This window comes from Sinocyclocheilus rhinocerous, unplaced genomic scaffold, assembly GCF_001515625.1.
Source record: "Sinocyclocheilus rhinocerous isolate Xijiao unplaced genomic scaffold, SAMN03320098_v1.1 scaffold554, whole genome shotgun sequence".
Lineage (NCBI taxonomy): Eukaryota > Metazoa > Chordata > Actinopteri > Cypriniformes > Cyprinidae > Sinocyclocheilus > Sinocyclocheilus rhinocerous.
This window is the reverse complement of record NW_015627893.1, coordinates 516,335-537,072: the sequence shown is the minus strand read 5'-3', so window position 1 is coordinate 537,072 and position 20,738 is coordinate 516,335. Positions and strand designations below refer to the sequence as shown.

Here is a 20,738-nt window from a genome sequence, read left to right as displayed (position 1 = left end):
TTAAAAATTATTATTATTTTAGAGTTGTGAGATTCCAGATGCTGTAATATCCCAGAATGCTGTTGTTCAGTGATTAAGTGACAGTCAGTACTGAGCGCTTTCCCCTTCTCAGATTCATAACCCTTATTTTAAAACAAGTCTGAGCTGGTGACCAGTCTCCTGTTCGTATCAAATAAGAAATCCTCTGTAGTTTGTGACGGTGTCAAGCCGTGGGAATGGCTTTCTCAGTGACGCACTTCACCTGCGTGACCTCAGGTAATCTCACCGGTGAAGCCCTTAATGTGATTTTCCGGCTTTGCCGAGAGTTTGATGATGGACTTTATTGGAAACAAGTAAACCCCAGTAATCTGTGTCCTCGCTGTAACACACGTTTCATTCACATCCAGAGAAATGGCTCTGCATTCATTCTTTCAGTATCATTCTCTTTGAGACCTTTCAATGGCTGTTTCATGAAAACTGAATATGTGTACTTGTTATAGAGCAGAATAGAGTGCTTCGTTGTCATTACGATGAGTTTCCTCTTCATTTTAATGTGTGTGTAAAACAGATGGCTGTTTAGGTGAACTGAGTGGACAGATCCGTCTGCTATGAGACCAATGTGATTCCTGCACTGATATGATTATTATAGCACTGGTGGAGAATATGATGCATTGACATGAAATTGTCATCAGTGACACTTAAGAGGGCCAATCGGGGTTTCCGTTATTGGTTTGCACAATGATTATTAATGTCATCTATAAACAATCAACCCTTGGAAGTGTTCTTTTATCCATTTAAAGTGGCTTACTGCCTTTTGCCTTTAGAGATATGTATGTGTCATAAGGGCAGCCGTCGTCTAAATGAGCGTCAGTTTGACTCTGATGCAGTATTGGAGCAGCAGTGCGTCAGCTGTTGGTTAACTTCCTACTTAGGAGGCTCTCCTTTAATCAGATTGGCTGTAAGTCCATCAGTTTGCAGAGCTTCGAGAGCCTCACCTCACTGTCATTTTCAGTTACTGGCTTTTTGGTGGGTTGAATTTAACCCAAAAACCAATGTTGGGATTGCCGAAAATGTCTTCAAGTAGTCCAATTGCTGAAAAGTCAAAAGTTTAACAATAATTGAAGAACGAGAAAGTTTTTTTTTTGATTCCTGGAAGAAAACTGAAATGCATAAGTGGAATAACTAGGAAGCAGCTCTGAGTGATGATGCTGTCAGAGGTCAGAGAAATGGGATATTTCAGGAGTAAGTGGATTAGCTGGTAAATTTGGAGCGGGTCTGAAATAGCTGCTTTATTCACTCTTTGGCTTGATGTGAGCACAGAACAGCAGAATTAACTCAGACGCTTGCTGTTTGATATATATATAGCAGGACGTACAGCCGATCTGGATGGATCCGTAAGAAGATTGTGCATCTTAAAGGAAGGCAAAATAGATGATATAGTGTCATTTGCTTTTGATTCTTACTACGAGAGAGTGTATGATTGAGGGGAAGGTTATCACTTCAGCTGTGGATTCAATGGATCGAAGAGAAAGTAACGTTGATTTTCTCTAGCAGTTTTTGGGTGAGTAATAATCACAACTCATTCTCTAGTCTGAGACAATATCATTGAACAGCAAATCCAATGTGTGCAGGTGAAATAATGGTGAATTAATTAAAAATGCAATTGTGTTTTGTATGAAGACAGGTTATAGCCTTGATTTGAGAAGCTTTGGATGGCTGGAACATTTCACACCAAAAACAAAACCAAACTGTATTTTGCATAAAGAATGAAACCTGATTTATTTTAGCCTTGATTTGAGAAGCTTTGGATGGCTGGAACATTTCACACCAAAAACAAAACCAAACTATGTATTTTGCATAAAGAATGAAACCTGATTTATTAATTTTTTTGCATTGTGAGAGTTAAACACACTGCTATTCCATAATGTAGATACTGTATTGCATCCAGATGTTTAACTTTTGAGAGGTTATTTGTAGTAGCAAAAATGATTGTATTTTTTATTAAAAAAAAAAAAAAATGAAAGGTATAATATTAGTATTAATTAACAATTGATATATTATTTTTTACGTTAATAAGAACTGGGGAGAAACTGTACTTGTACAACTGTACTCATCACAAAAAATAAGCAGCACACTGTTTTTGATAATAACATAAGAAATGTTTCTTGGGCATCAAATCAGCAAATTATAATGATTTCTGAAGGATCGTGTGCTGGAGTAATGAAGCTGAAAATTCATTTTATTGTTTTTACTGTATTGCTGATGAAATAAATGCAGCTGTAATTGCTGAGTATAAACAACGACTTGAAATAGATCTTACTGAATCGTTGACGTCTGTAGTGCTAATTCATTTATCCTGTGCCCAAACAGATATTGCCATGGAGGAGAGAGTATTATGGACTTTGGTAAGGAATGGCAAAAACTTACTTTGGTGGAATAAAATGGTGGAATAGTCAAGTAATAATCATCAGAACGATGTTACACTATGTTTGACTTTGTCCTCTTGCCTTTTACATTTTAAAGACATTTTGTGTTCCTAATGTAATCAGTAAAGCAACAAAGATTTCCTATGTCTACTTGTCTGTTTGACATCTATGTTGCAGAACTCATCAGTTGGTGAATGGTTTTGCTCACCCGAGGAGACTCTTCAGACAGTCTCTCCTGAGTTTCTAAGTAGATCATGTCTGTTTGATTCTTAAAGTGACGGGTTCCAGGGTTCCCAGAGCCAAATACACAATGGTTCGAGAGGCGCTGTGTTACCTGATCCCCTATCATATGCAGTGCTCCATGGGATGTGGTGGACTGGCCTGCAAGTACGAGGACCCTTCACACTGGAGTGAAGACGATCAGGCCATCAGAGGAATCTACTCGTCTTGGTACACGGCATGCACTTAAACATGGCCTTTACCAAATGAGGTTAAGCCTCTGGCAGTCTTGTGAACCGAAGCTTCTCTGTATGTTGAGTTCTCCCAGCACATTTTTCTTTATGCCAAACAGAGTTACAAAAATAATGAGTTTCTTTCCCCCAAAATGTTTCCTCTTCAGAAAGTCAACCGATCATCAAAGCCTTGCTTTTACTTGATTTTACATCCCAAAAATGTCAACTTTAAGATTTTACTTCAAGTTTTATGCAATAACAGCATGTACGAATGGATTAGTTCAACTCATGGCTTCTCTGTTTCTTTTTAGGATCACCGACAATCTGCTGGCCATGGCCCGCCCTTCCACCGAAATCATTGAAAAATTTGACGTAATAGACCAGTTTTTGAGGTAAAGCTGATGATTGTAAAAAGAAAACTGGTTCTGGAGTATGTGTTTGGTACACTTTTATAATTAGCTGTTTCGTCGTATTAAGATGTGGTTTGAAGACAGTTATTAACCTCCAGTGCCCTGGCGAACATGCCAGCTGTGGAAACCCACTGGATCCCGAGAGCGGCTTCACTTACCGACCGGAGACATTCATGGAGGCTGGCAGTGAGTGACGCTTTCTTTTTGTACATCGTCTGATTCTGCCTAACTTTCAGTATGTATTTTCCCTGTGTAATGTAAAGAATCTTCTTGACACATTGAGTTGTTCTTATGTTTTCAGGTTGTAAAGGTACTCTTGTTGCTCTATTTTAGTATATTTCTACAACTTTAGATGGAATGACTATGGTTTGGCGTCTCTCACATCCATCTTGGATATGGTGAAAGTCATGTGTTTTGCCATCCAAGAAGGCAAGATGGCTGTTCACTGTCATGCAGGGCTTGGCAGAACAGGTACAGTTCTGTTTTATATGTTAAAATATATTTATAACTTAATAAACATACCTGATATATAGGTTGCTGGGTTGATTCTTACAAGCAGCCATGATCTATTATTATTGTGTCCTCAAGCAGCACACTTAACCCGAGGTTACTCCAGAGGGATTTTCTGGATAATAATGCTGCCGTAAGTCGCTTTAGTTAAAGGGGTCATGAACTGAGAAACCAGAATTCCCTTAATCTTTTGACATATAAGAAGTCATTGTACTATAAAAACATCCTGTAAGTTTCAGAACTCGTTACTTTCTCGTTAGTCTATAAACAGCTTTTATTGAATCTACTCTGCCAAAACAACAGCTGGTGGAATGTTCTACTCTATGATGTAATAGTGTGGGCGTTTGCGTTGCCTTCCTTCTGATCTCAACGTTAGGAAAGAGTGAATGAACTTTTGAATGAAGATCCAGACCGCATCAGTAAGAACTCTGTCCTTTGTTCACTTCATTTTACCACGGATACATTTACAAACAAGGCACAATTCGACGTGGGATTTTCAGAAAAATTCACTTCCGAGTCTACAATCCACTGCGCCTATTCATACAGAGCTTCAGATGAGGGGGTTAAAAACAGGACAGAAAATAGCTTGTTACTTCTAAATTGTTTTGTATGTAAAAATATTGATAAGATTATAAGGGGACCTCAGAGAACAGTACAAAAAAACAAAGGCAGTTCATGACCCCTTTAAAAGCATCTGCGTAAGCACTACCCATGCAGTGAGCACAAGCTTCTAAAAACTTTTTATTTTATTTTTTTATTTTTATTTTTAAAGATGTCAGGGTTGAATTTGAGCTATAGCATAATGAACAGCACTCCAGGTGATTCGAGTTCAATCAGCATGTGGTCCTTTCATTTACATATATGCATTTAGCAGATGCTTTTAATGCATGAACATTTTTTTTCAATTCATACATTCTATGGGAATCAAAACCATGACCCTGGCATGCTAGTGCCATACTCTACTGTTCAAGCTACAGGAATGCTTTCCTGATCCCTGTCTCTCCCTGACTGTCCTCTCAAATAAAAACAAAAAAAAACTGTTTTCAATCATGTAGTAACCTACACTTAAATGTTTGCAACCAAATTGCAAAATTACGATATGTACACTAGCTGGATACTGACTCTTTTTACGTGTTGTTGTCATAGGTGTGTTGCTGGCCTGTTTCTTGTTGTTCACCACACAGATGACAGCAGACCAAGCCATTCTGTTAGTTCGAAGCAAACGACCAAACTCGATCCAGACTAGAGGACAGCTCCAGTGCGTCAGGCAGTTTGCTCAGTTCCTGGTTCCGCTAAGGAACGTGTTTGCTAACGCCGAGCCTAGAGCGCCGCCTGTTACTCTTTCACAATACTTGATCCGCCAGAAACATATACTGCACGGATACGAGGCTCGGAAGTTGAGATACGTGCCAAAGCTCGTCACTCTCATCTGCAGACTCCTACTGGACATCGCAGAGAATCGCCAGGTTATCGAGGAGGACGTTGTCGAGGTTCCTGACGTCACATCTGTGGTAGAGAAAACATTTAATGAGAGTTCAGTGTATCAGTTAAACAGAGAGATTTTGGGAAATGGGATGACTATGATCAGGCCACGTCTTCCAGGTCTACCCAGAGCCAATAGAGGCAACACACAACCTCTTTACTATGTCCGTAAGAGCCTCAGCTACAGCGAGTCTGACCTCCACAGGTTAGCAGCATCTTTAAACCTCTCGGACAACCCTCTCGGGGTTTTAGCCAGCATCCACTCAACTACCATCAACGATCAGCTGGCAGCTTTCAGCTGTGTTTCCCAGAACTACATCACTCCTTCTCTGGGGGCTTGCAAGCACAATCCCATCTACAGCTCAACCAGCAATATATGGGAGCTGAAAACTCTTATGGACCAGACAGAAGGATCTCCACTGCTCAAAACCAGGAGGCAGTCGGTCCTGCAGCGAAGCCAATCTCTAGGCGTTTCAGACGAGAAAAGCACCACGAGCATCGCCAGAATATTGTCCTACTGGAGGAGAGACTGCAAGCAAAGTACTGACCCTAACGAGGCTCAACACAATGAAAAAGAGCATTCGGAGGTGCCCTTCATCACTATCCAGTCCGAGTTGTCTCCGGAGTCGCGTCACCTCCTGGTGGCTCAGTCCCTTGCGGTAGACCTCGAGAAGGATGGAGAGAAGGAGCAAATTCAGAAGGTGTCTACTTGGCAGGTAGGTGCATGTACTGATTTACTAAGAAGTATTAAAGATGTATTAAAGTATTAAATTGAGTGTTCATTCTTATATCTGTCTTTGGTTTTGGTATATTCCTTTGTTGTTTGTTCATTTTTCTGTGCTTCATGTCTACTGTCATTTTTCAGTTTGTCACATTCTCAATTAAAAAAAAAAGTATCAAAGTATTAGTTCACTTCCAGAATAAAAATGTCCTGATAGTTTACTCACCCCCAAGTCATCCAAGCTGTTCATGTCTTTCTTCAGTCAAAAAGAAATGAAGGTTTTTTTATTAAAACATTCCAGGATTTTTCTCCATATAGTGGACTTCAATGGTGGTCAACGAATTGAAAGTCCAAACTGCAGTTTCAGTGCAGCTTCAAAGAGTTCTACACGATCCCAGCCGAGGAATAAGGGTCTTATCTAGCGAATCGATCAGTCATTTTCTAAAAAAAAACAAACATTTATATACTTTTAACCACAAATGCTCGTCTTACACTAGCTTGACCTCACGCATTGCGTAAAGTCATGTTGGAGAGGTCACGTGTGATGTAGGCAGAAATACCAACCCAGTATTTACAAAGCGAACGTGCAAAGACTAAACCAAACGCCCTTGACAAAAAAAAAAGGTAAAACGACGACGATTTTAAAGTAGGAGGAGAAAATCAGATGGAGTTTGGAACTACATCTGCCTACGTCATGCGTGACCTTTCCAGCGTGATTAAGTAATGCAAAGTCATCGACGAACATAGCAGAGCTAGTGCAAGATGAGCATTTGTGGTTAAATAGTATATAAATTTCTTTTTTTAGAAAATGGCCGATTGGCTAGATAAGACCCTTATTCCTCAGCTGGTATCGTGTAGAGCCCTTTGAAGCTGCATTGAAACCTTGATTTCTTCAAAAAAAAAAAAAAACCTTCAAAAAAATTAAAATTAATTAATCTTTTCGACTGAAGAAAGAAAGACATGAACATCGTGGATGACATGAGGGTGAGTAAATTATCAGGAAATTTTTATTCTGGAAGTAACTAATCCTTTAAAGTTAAAGTAGGGATTGGCAGCTCTGATCCTGGAGGGCCACAGTCCTGCAGGGTTTGCTTCAATCCCTAAGAGTGGTGTGAGGTGTAGCCAAGTATGGTAACCCATACTTAGAATTTGTGCTCTGCATTTATCCCATCCAAGTGCACACACACCACACCATTTTTGCCGCCTACTGGAGGTTAGGTGTACCAAGGGGCACCTAATGGCTCACTTTTGGGGGGTTTTCCACTGCGTACAGTAGCTTGTACCTGGTACTTTTTTTTAGTACCACCTCGGTTGAGGTTCCAAGTGAGCCGGACTGATGCTAAAATGTGACTTGTAAACTCTGCAGATCACTGATTGGTCAGAGAGAATCGTCACTGCCAGCGTCATTGGATTTGCGACACGAGACACCAAACCCGCTAGATTTAAATAGTCAGCAACAGCCACTGCAGTATCATTTGTTTGCACGTCTTTTTTAAACGACTTGCTTTAACCAACCACTGCACACAACTTGAAAAATGAATTGGCTTCAGATCTCCCACACCTCCAGACATGAGTGTCCATCGTTGCTGCATTGTTTTTGGGATACCTGCTCCATTTTAGAGGGAACTGCTCCACAATTTACTTCACAGAGACACTTTACACTAAGTGCAAATAGGCTATTTACATTAACTCCACCCATCAACGTGTGATTGGGGCTCGTCAACAATACAATAGACGATCGCTCTAACATCAGCTCCAGTGGTGTAGATAGTTAAACGTGTGTCGTAGTCATTTTTGACGCGATCGACCCGGGTACGAATCCGCCTTTTGCCCTTTTTTTTTTTTCTCCCTTTTCAAATCTCATATCACATCGGAATGGCATTTATTTTTTAATAAAAATATAGGAAATAATCAAAAAGTTGAAAATAAAGTATCAGGTAGGGTTAGGATAGGGGTAGGGAGGGCTTATATTGTCCCAATAAGGTGGCATCCATTTAATAATTTTATTTAAAATTATAATTTACACTCAATACCTTATTACTGCATACTGTTTTATAATGTACTACAATACTGAGGTGCAGATATAATTGCCACTATTTGCAATAAGTAGTATAGCAGAAAATCCTGCTATTTTAACAGTGTAAAAAGAATCTATAGCTATTTGCACTTAGTGTAAATTGCATATCGCTTAAAATAATACTATTTTCACTTAGTGTAAATAGCATCTATTAAAAAAGAAAATATGATATTTTCACTTAGTGTAATCTAGTAGTACTCTATTGCTACTTACACTTTACTTTATATTCCATCCAGTGTTGCCAAGTCCGCCGTTTTCCCACGGAATTGGGCTACTTTAACACTGTTGGCGCGTGTTGTTTTTCATGTCCGCGGGTTGAACCGACCCCAAATACGTTATATTTAGCCCCTGCAATGCAAATTTTACTAGGGGAACTTCGCCAAAAACGTGTATTTTACCCCCCAGAATGCGATTTTTTTATCGGGGGTCCCCCCCTCAAAACACCATTGGGCTAATTTTGGACTAGTTTTGAGTAGCAGTTGGGCGGGTTTTGTTGTGAAAACCTGGCAACCCTGATCCCATCAGATTTGGAGTGTCGATCTTGGGGTCTTCGTGACCTGAATCTAGGTTTTGGTGTATGGTCTCCGATAAGACTGCAGTCTATTTCCACTGTTCTTCAGGAGATGAAGTTGCCACCGTCCCTTCACCATTTTAGAGAGCTGGCATGACTGAATGGCTTCTTAGTTCAGAGTTAGATTCAAATAAAAAAGTTTGATCTGACCAATCAGCACTTGAAGAGGCGTATGTAAGCCACTATTTATCTCTGTCCTATACGACAGTTCTTTCGGCGTCCCTCCGCCGTTTCGGCGTCAAACCTCCTTTTCATTAAAGATTACATCTACATTTAGCAGACACTTTTGTCCAAAGTGACTTACAAATGAGGACAATGGAAGCAATGAAAATCAACAAAAGTGCAATAATATGCACTATCAATTCAGCATTTTCTGTGTTAATATAATGCTTAATCTAGTTGGTGAACCAACAGGTCAGGGGTTTATGTGGTCTTCTTTTGGCATCTCTGCATCCCAGTCCTTTCAATGACTTTAGCATGTAAAGTTGTAGTCTGCTTACTGAAGACGGGCAGCTCTGCATGATGGACCTAGTTGTTGTCTACTCGGGCTAAACAACAATCTCTTCACATCATATAGAAAATCTGACCTAAGATTAGTACATTTGTTTATTCTTCTCCGCAGGCAGATCTTAATCGTCAAGGTGCGTGGGAGCGACTGTGTTTGGAAAAAGACCCATTTATTCTGTCTGGAATCATGTGGTCCTGGCTGGAGCAGCTCAAAGAGCCAATCATCTCTGCTCATGATGTTCACACACTAACAGAGACCAGTCAGGACCCCCAAACTGTGCTCAATTGCCTAGATAGGGTAAGACAAGAGCCAATCATCTCTGCTCATGATGTTCCCACACTAACAGAGACCAGTCAGGACCCCCAAACTGTGCTCAATTGCCTAGATAGGGTAAGACTTAAAGGGTTAGTGCACCCCAAAATGAAAATTAGCTTGTGTTTTACTTACCCTCGAGTCATCCTAGGTGCATATGTCTTTCTTCTTTCAGACGAATCCAGTCGGAGTTATATTAATAATTGTCCTGGCTATTCCACGCTCTATCATTGCAGTCAGCAGGTGTTGCAGTTGTTGCCTTCCGCGTATGAAAGATAACTGAAGTGAGAGAAAAGTGTTTATTACGTTTGAAATATAAATATTTTTCTTACAAAAATGCATGGATTCACTACAGAAGACCTCTATTCACCCCCCGGAGCGGTGTGAGGCACGTTTATTATGGATGCACGCACTTTATTTGACGACTTGTGGACTGTTCAACTGTAACACCCGCTGACTGCAACGATAAGAGCTTGCAATAGCCAGGACAATTTTTAATATAACTCCGACTGGATTCGTCTGAAAGAAGAAAGACATATACACCTAGGATGCTTCGAGGGTGAGTAAAACACAGGCTAATTTTCATTTTTGGGTGAACTAACCCTTTAAGTACCAAATCTGTTCTTTTAAACTTTACTAACTTTCGATAACTTGGTTCAATATTACTAACAAGAGACATTTCATGAGTACATTTTAACTTTGTTCCATGATGTGAATCTATTATTATTACCATTTTCAGGCTTCAAGAGAAACAGTGATGTGCATTCTGGACTGTTTCGCTCATTTATTGACGACAACGGAGGAAATCGAGAGTGCTTTTCTGGAGCGAGCGACAAAAGCTTTCACAAAGGTACCGTGTCATTCTGAGATGTCCTGAATTGGTTAAATGAATACTTTTATTTACCGTGGTGCTCTCTTTAGATAAAAAACACAGATGGTGGGAAGAGTGTCCACAAAATCATAAACGGGGTCTTGAAGCTTGTTCTGCATCGTTTGAGGTTGGCTGCCATGAACGAGTTTGAGGTCTAACACATGCAACAATCACTAAACTACAGTTAACTACAAAGAGAATGAGTTCATTTACTGTACATCTTTGTCCAACATCAAAGACGAGCTCTACACATCTGCTGCTGCAGTTTCTTTGGTTGTTCCTCAGGTCTCGGTTCAGATGAGGAATCCAGCATGTGATTTAGCCCACAGATAGACTGAACTATAATTGCCCCATTTTTAGAAGTTAGAAAATGTGTTTTACATGGTGAATTGTTTGATGCAAATGAAATGCCCTACACTGTATATTATGTGCCATAGTGCTAATACTTGAAAAGCATTGCAACTGAAACCATTTTTGTACCATGTTTGTACAGTTATTTGTAATAAAATAAATAGATTGCACACAGCTAGAAATTAAATCTTCATCTTCATTTTACATTAGCATAAAGATCTGAAGGCTAACTGACTCCGAAACGATTCTTCAGAAAGTATTCAGACAAGTGTTATTTTAGTATCATTGATATACTATTATAGTTTTTGTTAATATTTTTAATTTGATTTTGTTTTGATGTTTTGTTGTTCATTTTAGTTAAAATTGTAGTATGTTGTTCTATTTATTTATTTTTAAGTAGGTATAGGCCTATAATAAGTTTTTATTACGTTTAAGTTTTTAGATTTGGTTTCTTTTTATTATTTTAACATAAAGTGAATGAAAGTGTTGCCTCGGGAAGTAAAATAAGTTTAAGCGTTTTAATATTTTATTTCAGTTACTGTTTATTTTGCAAGTAATATTTTCATGGTTTTAGTTTTAATTAACAAAACCCTCATTCAGACCATCATTTTTCACATCAGTTCACATTCCACAGCAAAAACAGATTTGTGATAATAACTTTGCTAATTTATTTTAAAAACCTGAATAAAGTGGTACTTTCTGAAAGAACAGCACATATTTTGTCTCTCTTTGGATTTGAGACTTTAGTCTCTGAAACTTTATAAATCTTCTTTATGCACCAAGAGCTTGTAACACTCCAAAGAGAAAGGAAAACTTGAAATCGCATCATATGACCCCTTTAACTATGCATAAAAACCTGTCTGTTTACTTGATTAACAGATATGGATGTCATGCCATAACATTTTTAATATGACTGAGTTTATATCTAATGTGAATGTAACATTGAAAGTTAATGTGAATAAAAACATTGTAAGTTGTTTGGCTACTAATCATAACACTTAGGCTACAGAAAGAGAGCAAAAAATCTTTACATTATCAAAGAACAACTTCACTGACAGTCTAGTTCAAGCACTTTCAAAAACTCCCATTAAAAGCACTGAAGCTGTTTACACTATGAAATCAATATCTTACAGATTCGTACACACATCTGCACTTTGTTGTTTCTGACGAGAGAATTCGCCAGAAAGAAGTATTCAGTCAGCGAGCGAGTGAAGAAAACACCGGCATTTTAGCGATGACTCATCTGAACACCTCTGATTGGTCATTGCATTCATAAACTCAACAGCATCGTGTGTTATTGATTATAACGCGTCTGTCTCTGGCTCAGCGCCAGCCAGCGAACGCAGGTTTGAATGTAGCAGCTGAAGATATGGTGCACTGAGCGTTCTAATCACGCCGGTGTGATTGTATTAAATACAGAAAATATTAATCGGCTATTTTTTGTCTTTTGGAAGCTGCATTCAAAATCCACTTGGCTCAAAAAATCTGAGGGGGCACTTTGAATGGGCATGACGCCTCTGAGTAACACAATATGTGCTCTGTTGTTGTGAAATTATATGTAGAAACAATACAAACTTTAGAGTCACAGATTTCATCTGACCAGCATTTATCCAATTTTGTAAGACTGTCTTTTTACAAATTTTGATAAGGAGCTTTTTTTAAACTACAGCTATAAACAGTTAAACAATATCTGATCATAATAACGTTACATAATAATACAGATATTTTTACTATTTCTCTACAAAGGATTTTAGAACTTTATGATCCGATATTTAGCCATTATGTGAAAGCTAGATAGTTAATGTAATAAACTGCTCTCTTGGCAAAATGTGGTAGAATTTACCATAACTAAGACTTCTTTAAACATTGTTTTCTCAAATCTACTGGCACTCGAGAGACTGCCGTGCATTAACTGGTTATGCCAGTAGGTGGAGTGATTGCGAAAGGTTTTGGAGAATTGATGAACAATACTGCTAAGTAAACTGCTATAAATGAAAGAATGAGTTTTTAAAGAGAATAAACCGACAGACATCTGACTCTCAGGCCTTTTCTAAAATCTACAGTCATTACTGAAGCACCTGCAGTATAGACTTCTAGCACTCCTAAACCACATCAAAATACGCCTGATTTATGCCTGTTTATTCCCTGATAGTTTATCATCAATATGACCATGCCATAAAAAACGCCACCTTTATCTGCACCCTTAACTGTAATTTACAGTAGTATATCTTACGGAAAACTAACACAAATTTAACTAAAAACAACAACAACAACAGGTTTCGATACAGTCCTGCTTATATAGTCTACATTTTTATGCCTACTTTGAATGCAAGTGTTTCTTTTACAATCACTTCTAAATTCAACTTAAAACAATTCATATTGATTCACTGATTCTGTTATGTTGAGACGTAAGTGCTTTAGATTATGACTGCTATCTGACGGGATGTGTCAGATGGTTTGTTTTTATTAATAGCGGTATTTATGGATCTGAATGAAAGCAGACACACGACTTCTGTGATGCATATGAGACTGTATGGGTGGGCTCAGCAGCCCTCAGGAACACGCCCAGATATATAAAGTAGAGGAGGAGGATGAAGGGGTCAGATCTGCTCTACCTGTGCCGCTATGCGCGCTCGACACGAGCTGGACACACCTTGACGGTGGAGCTACATGTGTCCTTGTTGGAAATCCAGGCTATTTCAAACGGACTTTAGGCCTATTTAATTGCTGATAGACTGACTATTCAACCTGAAGGCTCAGTTTCTCGTTACCTTTGAGCGAAACGAGACAGGACCATCATGAGCAGAAGAACACGCCGCTGGATATTTCACATGTTCCTATGTCTCGGAATAATCTACTTGAAAATGGGGTGAGCTGATTGGGAAAATGTATTGTACAGTATATCATATCATAATGTTGTCTATTCTGCATTAGACGAACTTTCTTTGCTGCTCTGTACAGCATATTTGTCTACTTTTCCAGTTGCAACAAGTTATTTTTTATTTCTTATTAAATCAATATATTTTACAACAATATTGCGACAAAGTAAAAGAAGTTGTGGTAAGATTTCACGTAAAGCCTTTATGCATTATGAAAGTAGTTTTGCCTTGTAATGCACCTTATAATGCATTGTACAATCTCATGAATAGTTGTAACCACAGTTAATACATTATAACACTTATCAGTTCATTGTTACACTATGCATTTTATAATGATTTACGACCATATATAATGTAGGCTACTACAACGCACATTAGCTATGAGTAATTATAATGCATTAATAACCCTTAATAATGCATTATACTTAAAGGCTTTAAGTAAACTGCCACCGAAATTGTTGTTATTCAGTGGTAGGGAAAATCTTTTTTTTTTTTTAAAGTAATGATGCTATCCAAAGACATTAAAGGGTCTGCTGCGCAGGAATCTTTGGAAACTCCAGCCAGTGGACGCCTTCGGAAATTATCTCTTTATCAATATGTGACTCTGGAGCATAAAACCAGCAAAAAAAAAAAAAAAAAAATATATATATATCGCTCAGAGAAAATCGCCTCAAAAGTTGTCCGAATAAAGTTCTTTTTTTGTTTTTGCTTTTTATGTGTTTACAGTAGGAAATTTACTAAATATCTTCATGGAACATGATCTTTACTTAATATCATAATGATTTTTGGCATAAAATAAAAATCGACCATTTTGACCCATAGCCTACAATGTCCCCGTGCTACTTAAGGCTGGTTTCGTGCTCCAGGGTCACATATGTGTTTGATGTTAAATATGAAGACGCTCTTCTCTGATCAACTTTAGGCGATTCTCCACCGTGCTGGCGCTGGGAGCGAGCATCATATGCAGCAAGATCCCGGGACTGGCGCCCAGGCAGCGCATCATCTGTCAGAGCCGGCCGGACGCGCTCATCGTGATCGGACAGGGCGCGCAGATGGGCATCAACGAGTGCCAGTTCCAGTTCAAGCACGGCCGCTGGAACTGCTCCGCGCTCGGCGAGAGGACCGTCTTCGGAAAAGAGCTGAGAGTGGGTATGTTGGAAATCTCCTCTCGTATGTCTAAAACAGCATTTGGGTTTATCTGGTATAAGAGTATAGGAGTGTTTACTAATCTGGTTACGGATTATACAGTTTGTTTAATTTTGGGTAAAACAGTTACCTTCTTTACTAGTCCAAGTTCATAGGCTACGTTATAAAGATCGACCTGTTCGAGTTAAGATTTCCGCGCTGCATGCCTGAAATGTCTGGCAGATGAGATACATGAGCGTGTTTCTTACCTGCGGTCATACACGCGCTCCAAAGCATCTCAGAAACCAGTCATTAAAGATGGCCAAATCAAAAGAAGCTCAAATAAATGTACAGGTTCTTCAGAGCCTCCTACCCGATCTCATGAAAGTGCGCATCAGTAGCACGAGTTCTGTTTCTATGTGGCGTGCTATTTATACGCAGAAATCGACTTTGGCGTGCATATGATAAGCAATGGTTAGGATTAGGGGTGTGGGGTAGGTGCGTATTATATTTACGCCAAAACTGCGTGTCATATGCACGCCAACAAATTGCGTATCTTATGGACGCGAAAATTGCGTATTATATGCACGCCAAACACATGCGTATCATATGCACGCCAAAGTCAATTTCTGCGTATAATAGAATGCCAAATAGAAACAGAAAATCGTGCTATTGGTATGCATTTTCATTGGAGAGCCATTTTAGTAATGTTAATGTTAAATGGAAACTTATTGTAAAGTGTTAATGGCAGTGTTGGGAGTAACCTAACGCATTACAAGTAACGTGAGTTGCAGAGTCAGATTACTTTTTTCAAGTAACTAGTAAAGTAACGCATTACTTTTTCATTAACAAGAAAATATCTGAGTTACTTTAATAACTCAAATAAGTAACGCCAGTTACTTTGTTTCCCATGTATTGAGTGACAGCTCCAGTGTTGCCATGGCGACAGAAATCAGGAGTGAGTGCAGAGCGTTGTGTGTTGACATGATCTTACTGTAGTTCTAGACTAAATATGAACATGTATTTACTCATGTCACCTGGATAAAACAGATTCAGTATTTTTCGAAATGAATAAAACAGTAAAAATGCAAACTCAAAATATGCAATATTTAATTAAATCAAACCAGCAGTAATTAAAAAGCAATATTTAATTATGTTAAATAACACAAATATTCTTTATGAATTTAATCCCATTTTATTAACCAATGTCTTTGCTACTGACCTTGATCCAACTGATCCAATTCAACCATGCAAAGAAGCAAAAATGACTTTAGATAAACATAACATTTGTGGGGTTTGTGTGTGTGTGTGTGTGTTTTTATTGCTGATCGAAGAGTGTTGAGCTTTCTTTACTTCAGACTGATGCTCATTCATTTCACTTTTGGTGTTAAGGGGCTTTTACGTTTGCCAAAAATGGATTTTTTTTTAATTAAAAACAAACAATCAAGCCCAGCCCAGATTTAAAAAGTAACGCAAAAGTTTGCAACTTATTTGGATTTGTTATGTGCGTTTGACCCCAAATAAAGCAGCACTATTATATTGGATCACAGCCACATTTCTGAATACTGCATGTCTACCCAACACATTACGTGTTGGTCTACCCGCCGGGTGATACAAGAGAGGGTTAAAGGGCAACACTATACAATAAAATCTCATTAGTTAACTTTAGTTAATGCTTTACCTAACATTAACTAACAATGGACAATACATTTGTTACAGTATGTATTAAGTTTTCTTAATGCAAGTTAATAGCAGTACAGCTGTTCATTGTTAGTTCATGTTAGCACAGGTCCATTAAATAGTATTAACAGATATACTTTTTAATTTTCATAGTTTACATTAACATTTACATTAGTAAATGTTGAAATTACCAGTAACTAAGATTAATAAAAGCTGTGGAAGTATTCTTCATCATTAGTTCATGTTTGGTGATTTAGTAATGTTAATGTTAAATGGAAACTTATTGTAAAGTGTTAATGGCAGTGTTGGGGGTAACCTAACGCATTACAAGTAACGTGAGTTGCAGAGTCAGATTACTTTTTTCAAGTAACTAGTAAAGTAACGCATTACTTTTTCATTAACAAGAAAATATCTGAGTTACTTTAATAACTCAAATAAGTAACGCCAGTTACTTTGTTTCCCATGTATTGAGTGACAGCTCCAGTGTTGCCATGGCGACAGAAATCAGGAGTGAGTGCAGAGCGTTGTGTGTTGACATGATCTTACTGTAGTTCTAGACTAAATATGAACATGTATTTACTCATGTCACCTGGATAAAACAGATTCAGTATTTTTCGAAATGAATAAAACAGTAAAAATGCAAACTCAAAATATGCAATATTTAATTAAATCAAACCAGCAGTAATTAAAAAGCAATATTTAATTATGTTAAATAACACAAATATTCTTTATGAATTTAATCCCATTTTATTAACCAATGTCTTTGCTACTGACCTTGATCCAACTGATCCAATTCAACCATGCAAAGAAGCAAAAATGACTTTAGATAAACATAACATTTGTGGGGTTTGTGTGTGTGTGTGTGTGTTTTTATTGCTGATCGAAGAGTGTTGAGCTTTCTTTACTTCAGCCTGATGCTCATTCATTGCACTTTTGGTGTTAGGGGGCTTTTACGTTTGCCAAAAATAGAATTTTTTTATATTAAAAACAAACAATCAAGCCCTGCCCAGATTTAAAAAGTAACGCAAAAACTAGTTACTTTTTTAGGGAGTAACATGATATTGTCATGCATTACTTTTAAAAGTAACTTTCCCCAACACTGGTTAATGGTTAAAGTTGAAATAATATATAATTATAGAACAGACAGTCTCAACAAATCACATTTTTGAATATACGTTTGTCTATAGTGTTATCGTGGACGGCAGCTCTAATTTACAGTTTGGGTTAATTGTTATCCATCTGCCGATTATGCAAATACAGCCGTGTTTGTCAGTGATTTATGGAGAAGGAATAAGTGATAACCTCAGGAAGTTCATGTGTTCAGGAGTTCATCTGTTTCTTGACAACATGAAGTAGATCAGTAGCTTTTTCTTTTGAGCTCATTCATAGAGCATCACTTGTTTGCCGAGGTCTTTTTTGCCTAATTTAATGTAATTAATATTCTCTGTCTGTAATGCATTCAAAATACAAATCTTAATTTTTAAAAAGTACACACTTATTATACTGACTAAAAATCGTCTGCACATAACTATTTTGTAAACACATATGCACTAGTGGTCAAAGAGATTTGGACATCAATCTGAAGTGATGCATGTCAGCAGTTCATTTGTTCAATGTACTTTATTTTTACATTTGTATTTTGAGTTTCTAACCACATTAAATTCCACATTAATGCAGATATTGGATGCTTTAGTTAAAGCATTTGATTTTTGGCCATGCAAAGTTGCTACACATTCAATGCTTATCTCTAAAAAGCCGTGATTGTTGTAATATACAGTGCTATGATGTTATAAAGTCGGTGTTCTCTCTCGGTGTTCACAGGCAGTAAAGAGGCTGCGTTCACGTACGCCATCATCGCAGCAGGAGTGGCTCATGCCGTCACAGCCGCCTGCACGCAGGGAAACCTCAGCGACTGCAGCTGTGACAAAGACAAGCAGGGCTTCCACGGTCACTCCGACGGCTGGAAATGGGGCGGCTGCTCGGCAGACATCCACCACGGCCTGGGCTTCTCCAAAGTCTTTATGGACGCCAGAGAGATCAAACACAGCGCCAGGACGCTTATGAATCTGCATAACAACGAAGTAGGGCGAAAGGTGTGTATCTGGTTATACAAGCGGAGGCTTGGCTTTGTATGTCTCTTGTAAATAAAAACTGTCAGACATTATTCAGTTTCGAGGGCTTCGATTTTACGAGGTGGCAATTTTTAGAAAAACAGTAAGCATGAAAGTCCACCCCTAATCCCACATTTAAAGATAATGACTTAAATGAATTGGCCACAAATCCACCAAAACATGAAAAAGTTACAAACTGCCATATTGGCTGACCCAAAAATGAAAAATGTACTCACTCTTGTCTTGTATGACTTACTTTCTTCTGTGAAACACATGTTCATGCTGTTCTTTTACATGCAACAAAAGCATGCAGTGACTAGTGACCAAAAAGGAAAGAAAACAATTTGCCTACTTATACTATGCCCTGAAAGCATGTACTGTTTTGGTGAAGAAAAAGTACATACTTTTAAGTGTGTATGTCCCAAAGTAGGCAAGCTTTGGGACATACAGTGGTGGCCAAAATTGTTAGAACACTTGGCATATTTAAGAGGTTTCAGTTGTTTTTGTTGAATTGGCCATTACAATACCCATAAAACGAAGTATTAGCGGATCTACCTGTGATGGAAGGAATCTGCTGCAACATTGAAAACGATGGACTGGCTTCTCAAAGTCCAGACCTCAACCCCATCGAGCTTTCATCTGATATACAGTATGTTGTGCTCAGAGCAACCATCTGCATGTTTCATGAACATTATGAAATGAAATAATGTTTTGGAGGCATAAAAAGTCAATTCAGATCTGTCAGCTGTTCTAACAATTTTGGCCACCACTGTACTATCATGTCACACAATTGCATCTCTGACAAATAGTTACCTGTAACCTGGCCTGTCAATCATCTTGTCACAGTTAACATCCACATTTCATTTCATTTAACTTTACTGTATTGGAGAGAAAAGAAGTAGCACGTTGATTTGCCAAAGGCCGAGAACTCTGCTCACATTAATGCATAATGATGCATTTGAAAGGTACTGACCAAACGGATGTTTATAAAAGTTCACATTGTTGTTGCAGATGAAATATAACGGATAACATTAAATACCAGGCTTTTACCAGGTCAAATATGGATTATTAGTAACTCAAACCCCTTTATCTAAACCTAACTACTTAATCAGTCGCGAACATCTGCCATGTTTATAGTTTTTAAACACTTTTTATTCATGTTTGTAGTTCTGAACTGAATCCTTTGCCAAAGTGCAATGGGTTGTGGGCAATATTATCCGTTAGAATTTGCACAGATGCACACTTTGAAAATCTACCGGAAATAGGGTATATTCTTTTCAACATGCTACGCTTTTTATTCTAATCTCACATGCTATTTAGGATGGATAGTATGCACATTGAGACGCAGGGACAGTTATTTTTACAGCTGACCTTATTGCGGCTTATTGACCAGTTTTGGTGTTTGCAAACAGTAATGACGTTTTTTGTGGGCGGAGCCTACCTGGTGGCAGAAAATGACAGTGTTCAAGTAGCAGTCTATGGAAGCCATGGAATTAAAGAATAAAAAAAGGTACATATGAGTTTATATTTCAAAATCATGGCTTTATTCTCGCAATTCCAAGATTATATCTCACAATTCTGATAAGGAAAAATAACTTGTCATTCTCTTTTTTCCCCTCGGCTAAGAATCACGAGTTTATATCCCACAATTCTGGCTTTTTTATTTTTCCTCAGAATTGACAAACTCGCTATTGTTGAGTTAAATCGAGTCATAAAGTCCGAACTAGGAGATAAAACTTGCATTTGTGAGAAACATATTCAGAATTGTGAGATAAAATAGGTAACTGTTATGTAAAATGTTATAGGTTTAAGTAGTATTTCATGCTGTAACTGTAGGCTATGAACTGCATATGTGAATATTACGTAGACCTACACTGTTAAAAAAATTCCGTAAAATTTACGGTAAAAAACTGGCAGCTGTGGTTGCCGGAATTTTACGGAAAAAAATACGGTAGCAACATTTTAGGTTTTATGGTTTTAACTTAAATATACAGTTAAATACCGTAATTTCATTAACTGATATAATGTTAATATACCAACCTACTGAAGTACTGAAATCTGTTTTGTACCTTTGTAATACACTGATAACCACCAAATGCAGGTGGTGATGAGAAAGTCACGTGATGAACCAAAGCCCATCACAAGCAGCTTTTAAATAATAACATGTATAGAAGGTAGGGGTGTAACGGTACACAAATATGATGGTTCGGTACGTACCTCGGTTTTAACGTCACGGTTCGGTATGATTTCGGTACAGCAGGTGGAAACAATTT

The 20,738-nt window shown here is 38.0% G+C and overlaps 2 protein-coding genes across 3 annotated transcripts in view; both read left to right on the top strand.

Annotated features, from left to right (window-relative positions):
- The first annotated feature begins 971 nt into the window (after positions 1-971).
- LOC107736953 (protein tyrosine phosphatase domain-containing protein 1-like) lies at positions 972-10,868 on the top strand. Of its 2 annotated transcripts, XM_016548340.1 has the most exons (11): positions 972-1,540; positions 2,350-2,384; positions 2,681-2,855; positions 3,169-3,249; positions 3,335-3,453; positions 3,601-3,738; positions 4,924-5,975; positions 9,251-9,400; positions 9,494-9,526; positions 10,188-10,298; positions 10,370-10,868. In XM_016548340.1, the coding sequence occupies exons 2-11, from the start codon at positions 2,375-2,377 to the stop codon at positions 10,475-10,477; spliced, it is 1,977 nt and encodes a 658-aa protein (XP_016403826.1). In that variant the 5' UTR covers positions 972-1,540; positions 2,350-2,374; the 3' UTR covers positions 10,478-10,868. The 2 variants fall into 2 exon arrangements, with proteins under 2 accessions (XP_016403826.1, XP_016403827.1); XM_016548341.1 differs by lacking the exon at positions 9,494-9,526 and having other exon boundaries at positions 973-1,540; positions 9,251-9,433.
- Positions 10,869-13,004: 2,136 nt separating this feature from the next.
- LOC107736972 (protein Wnt-7a-like) overlaps positions 13,005-20,738 on the top strand; it is a 17,151-nt gene continuing 9,417 nt past the window's right edge. The window contains exons 1-3 of the mRNA XM_016548363.1: positions 13,005-13,539; positions 14,472-14,698; positions 18,176-18,447. Of these exons, the coding sequence (XP_016403849.1) occupies positions 13,469-13,539; positions 14,472-14,698; positions 18,176-18,447 (570 nt within the window). The 5' untranslated portion in view covers positions 13,005-13,468. The remainder of the gene's footprint in view (positions 13,540-14,471; positions 14,699-18,175; positions 18,448-20,738) is intronic.

Coding starts and splice junctions, on each gene's coding strand:
- LOC107736953 (XM_016548340.1), top strand. Junction 5,976..9,250: donor AGAAGGTGTCTACTTGGCAG/GTAGGTGCATGT, acceptor TCTTCTCCGCAG/GCAGATCTTAATCGTCAAGG. Junction 9,401..9,493: donor CACTAACAGAGACCAGTCAG/GACCCCCAAACT, acceptor GAGACCAGTCAG/GACCCCCAAACTGTGCTCAA.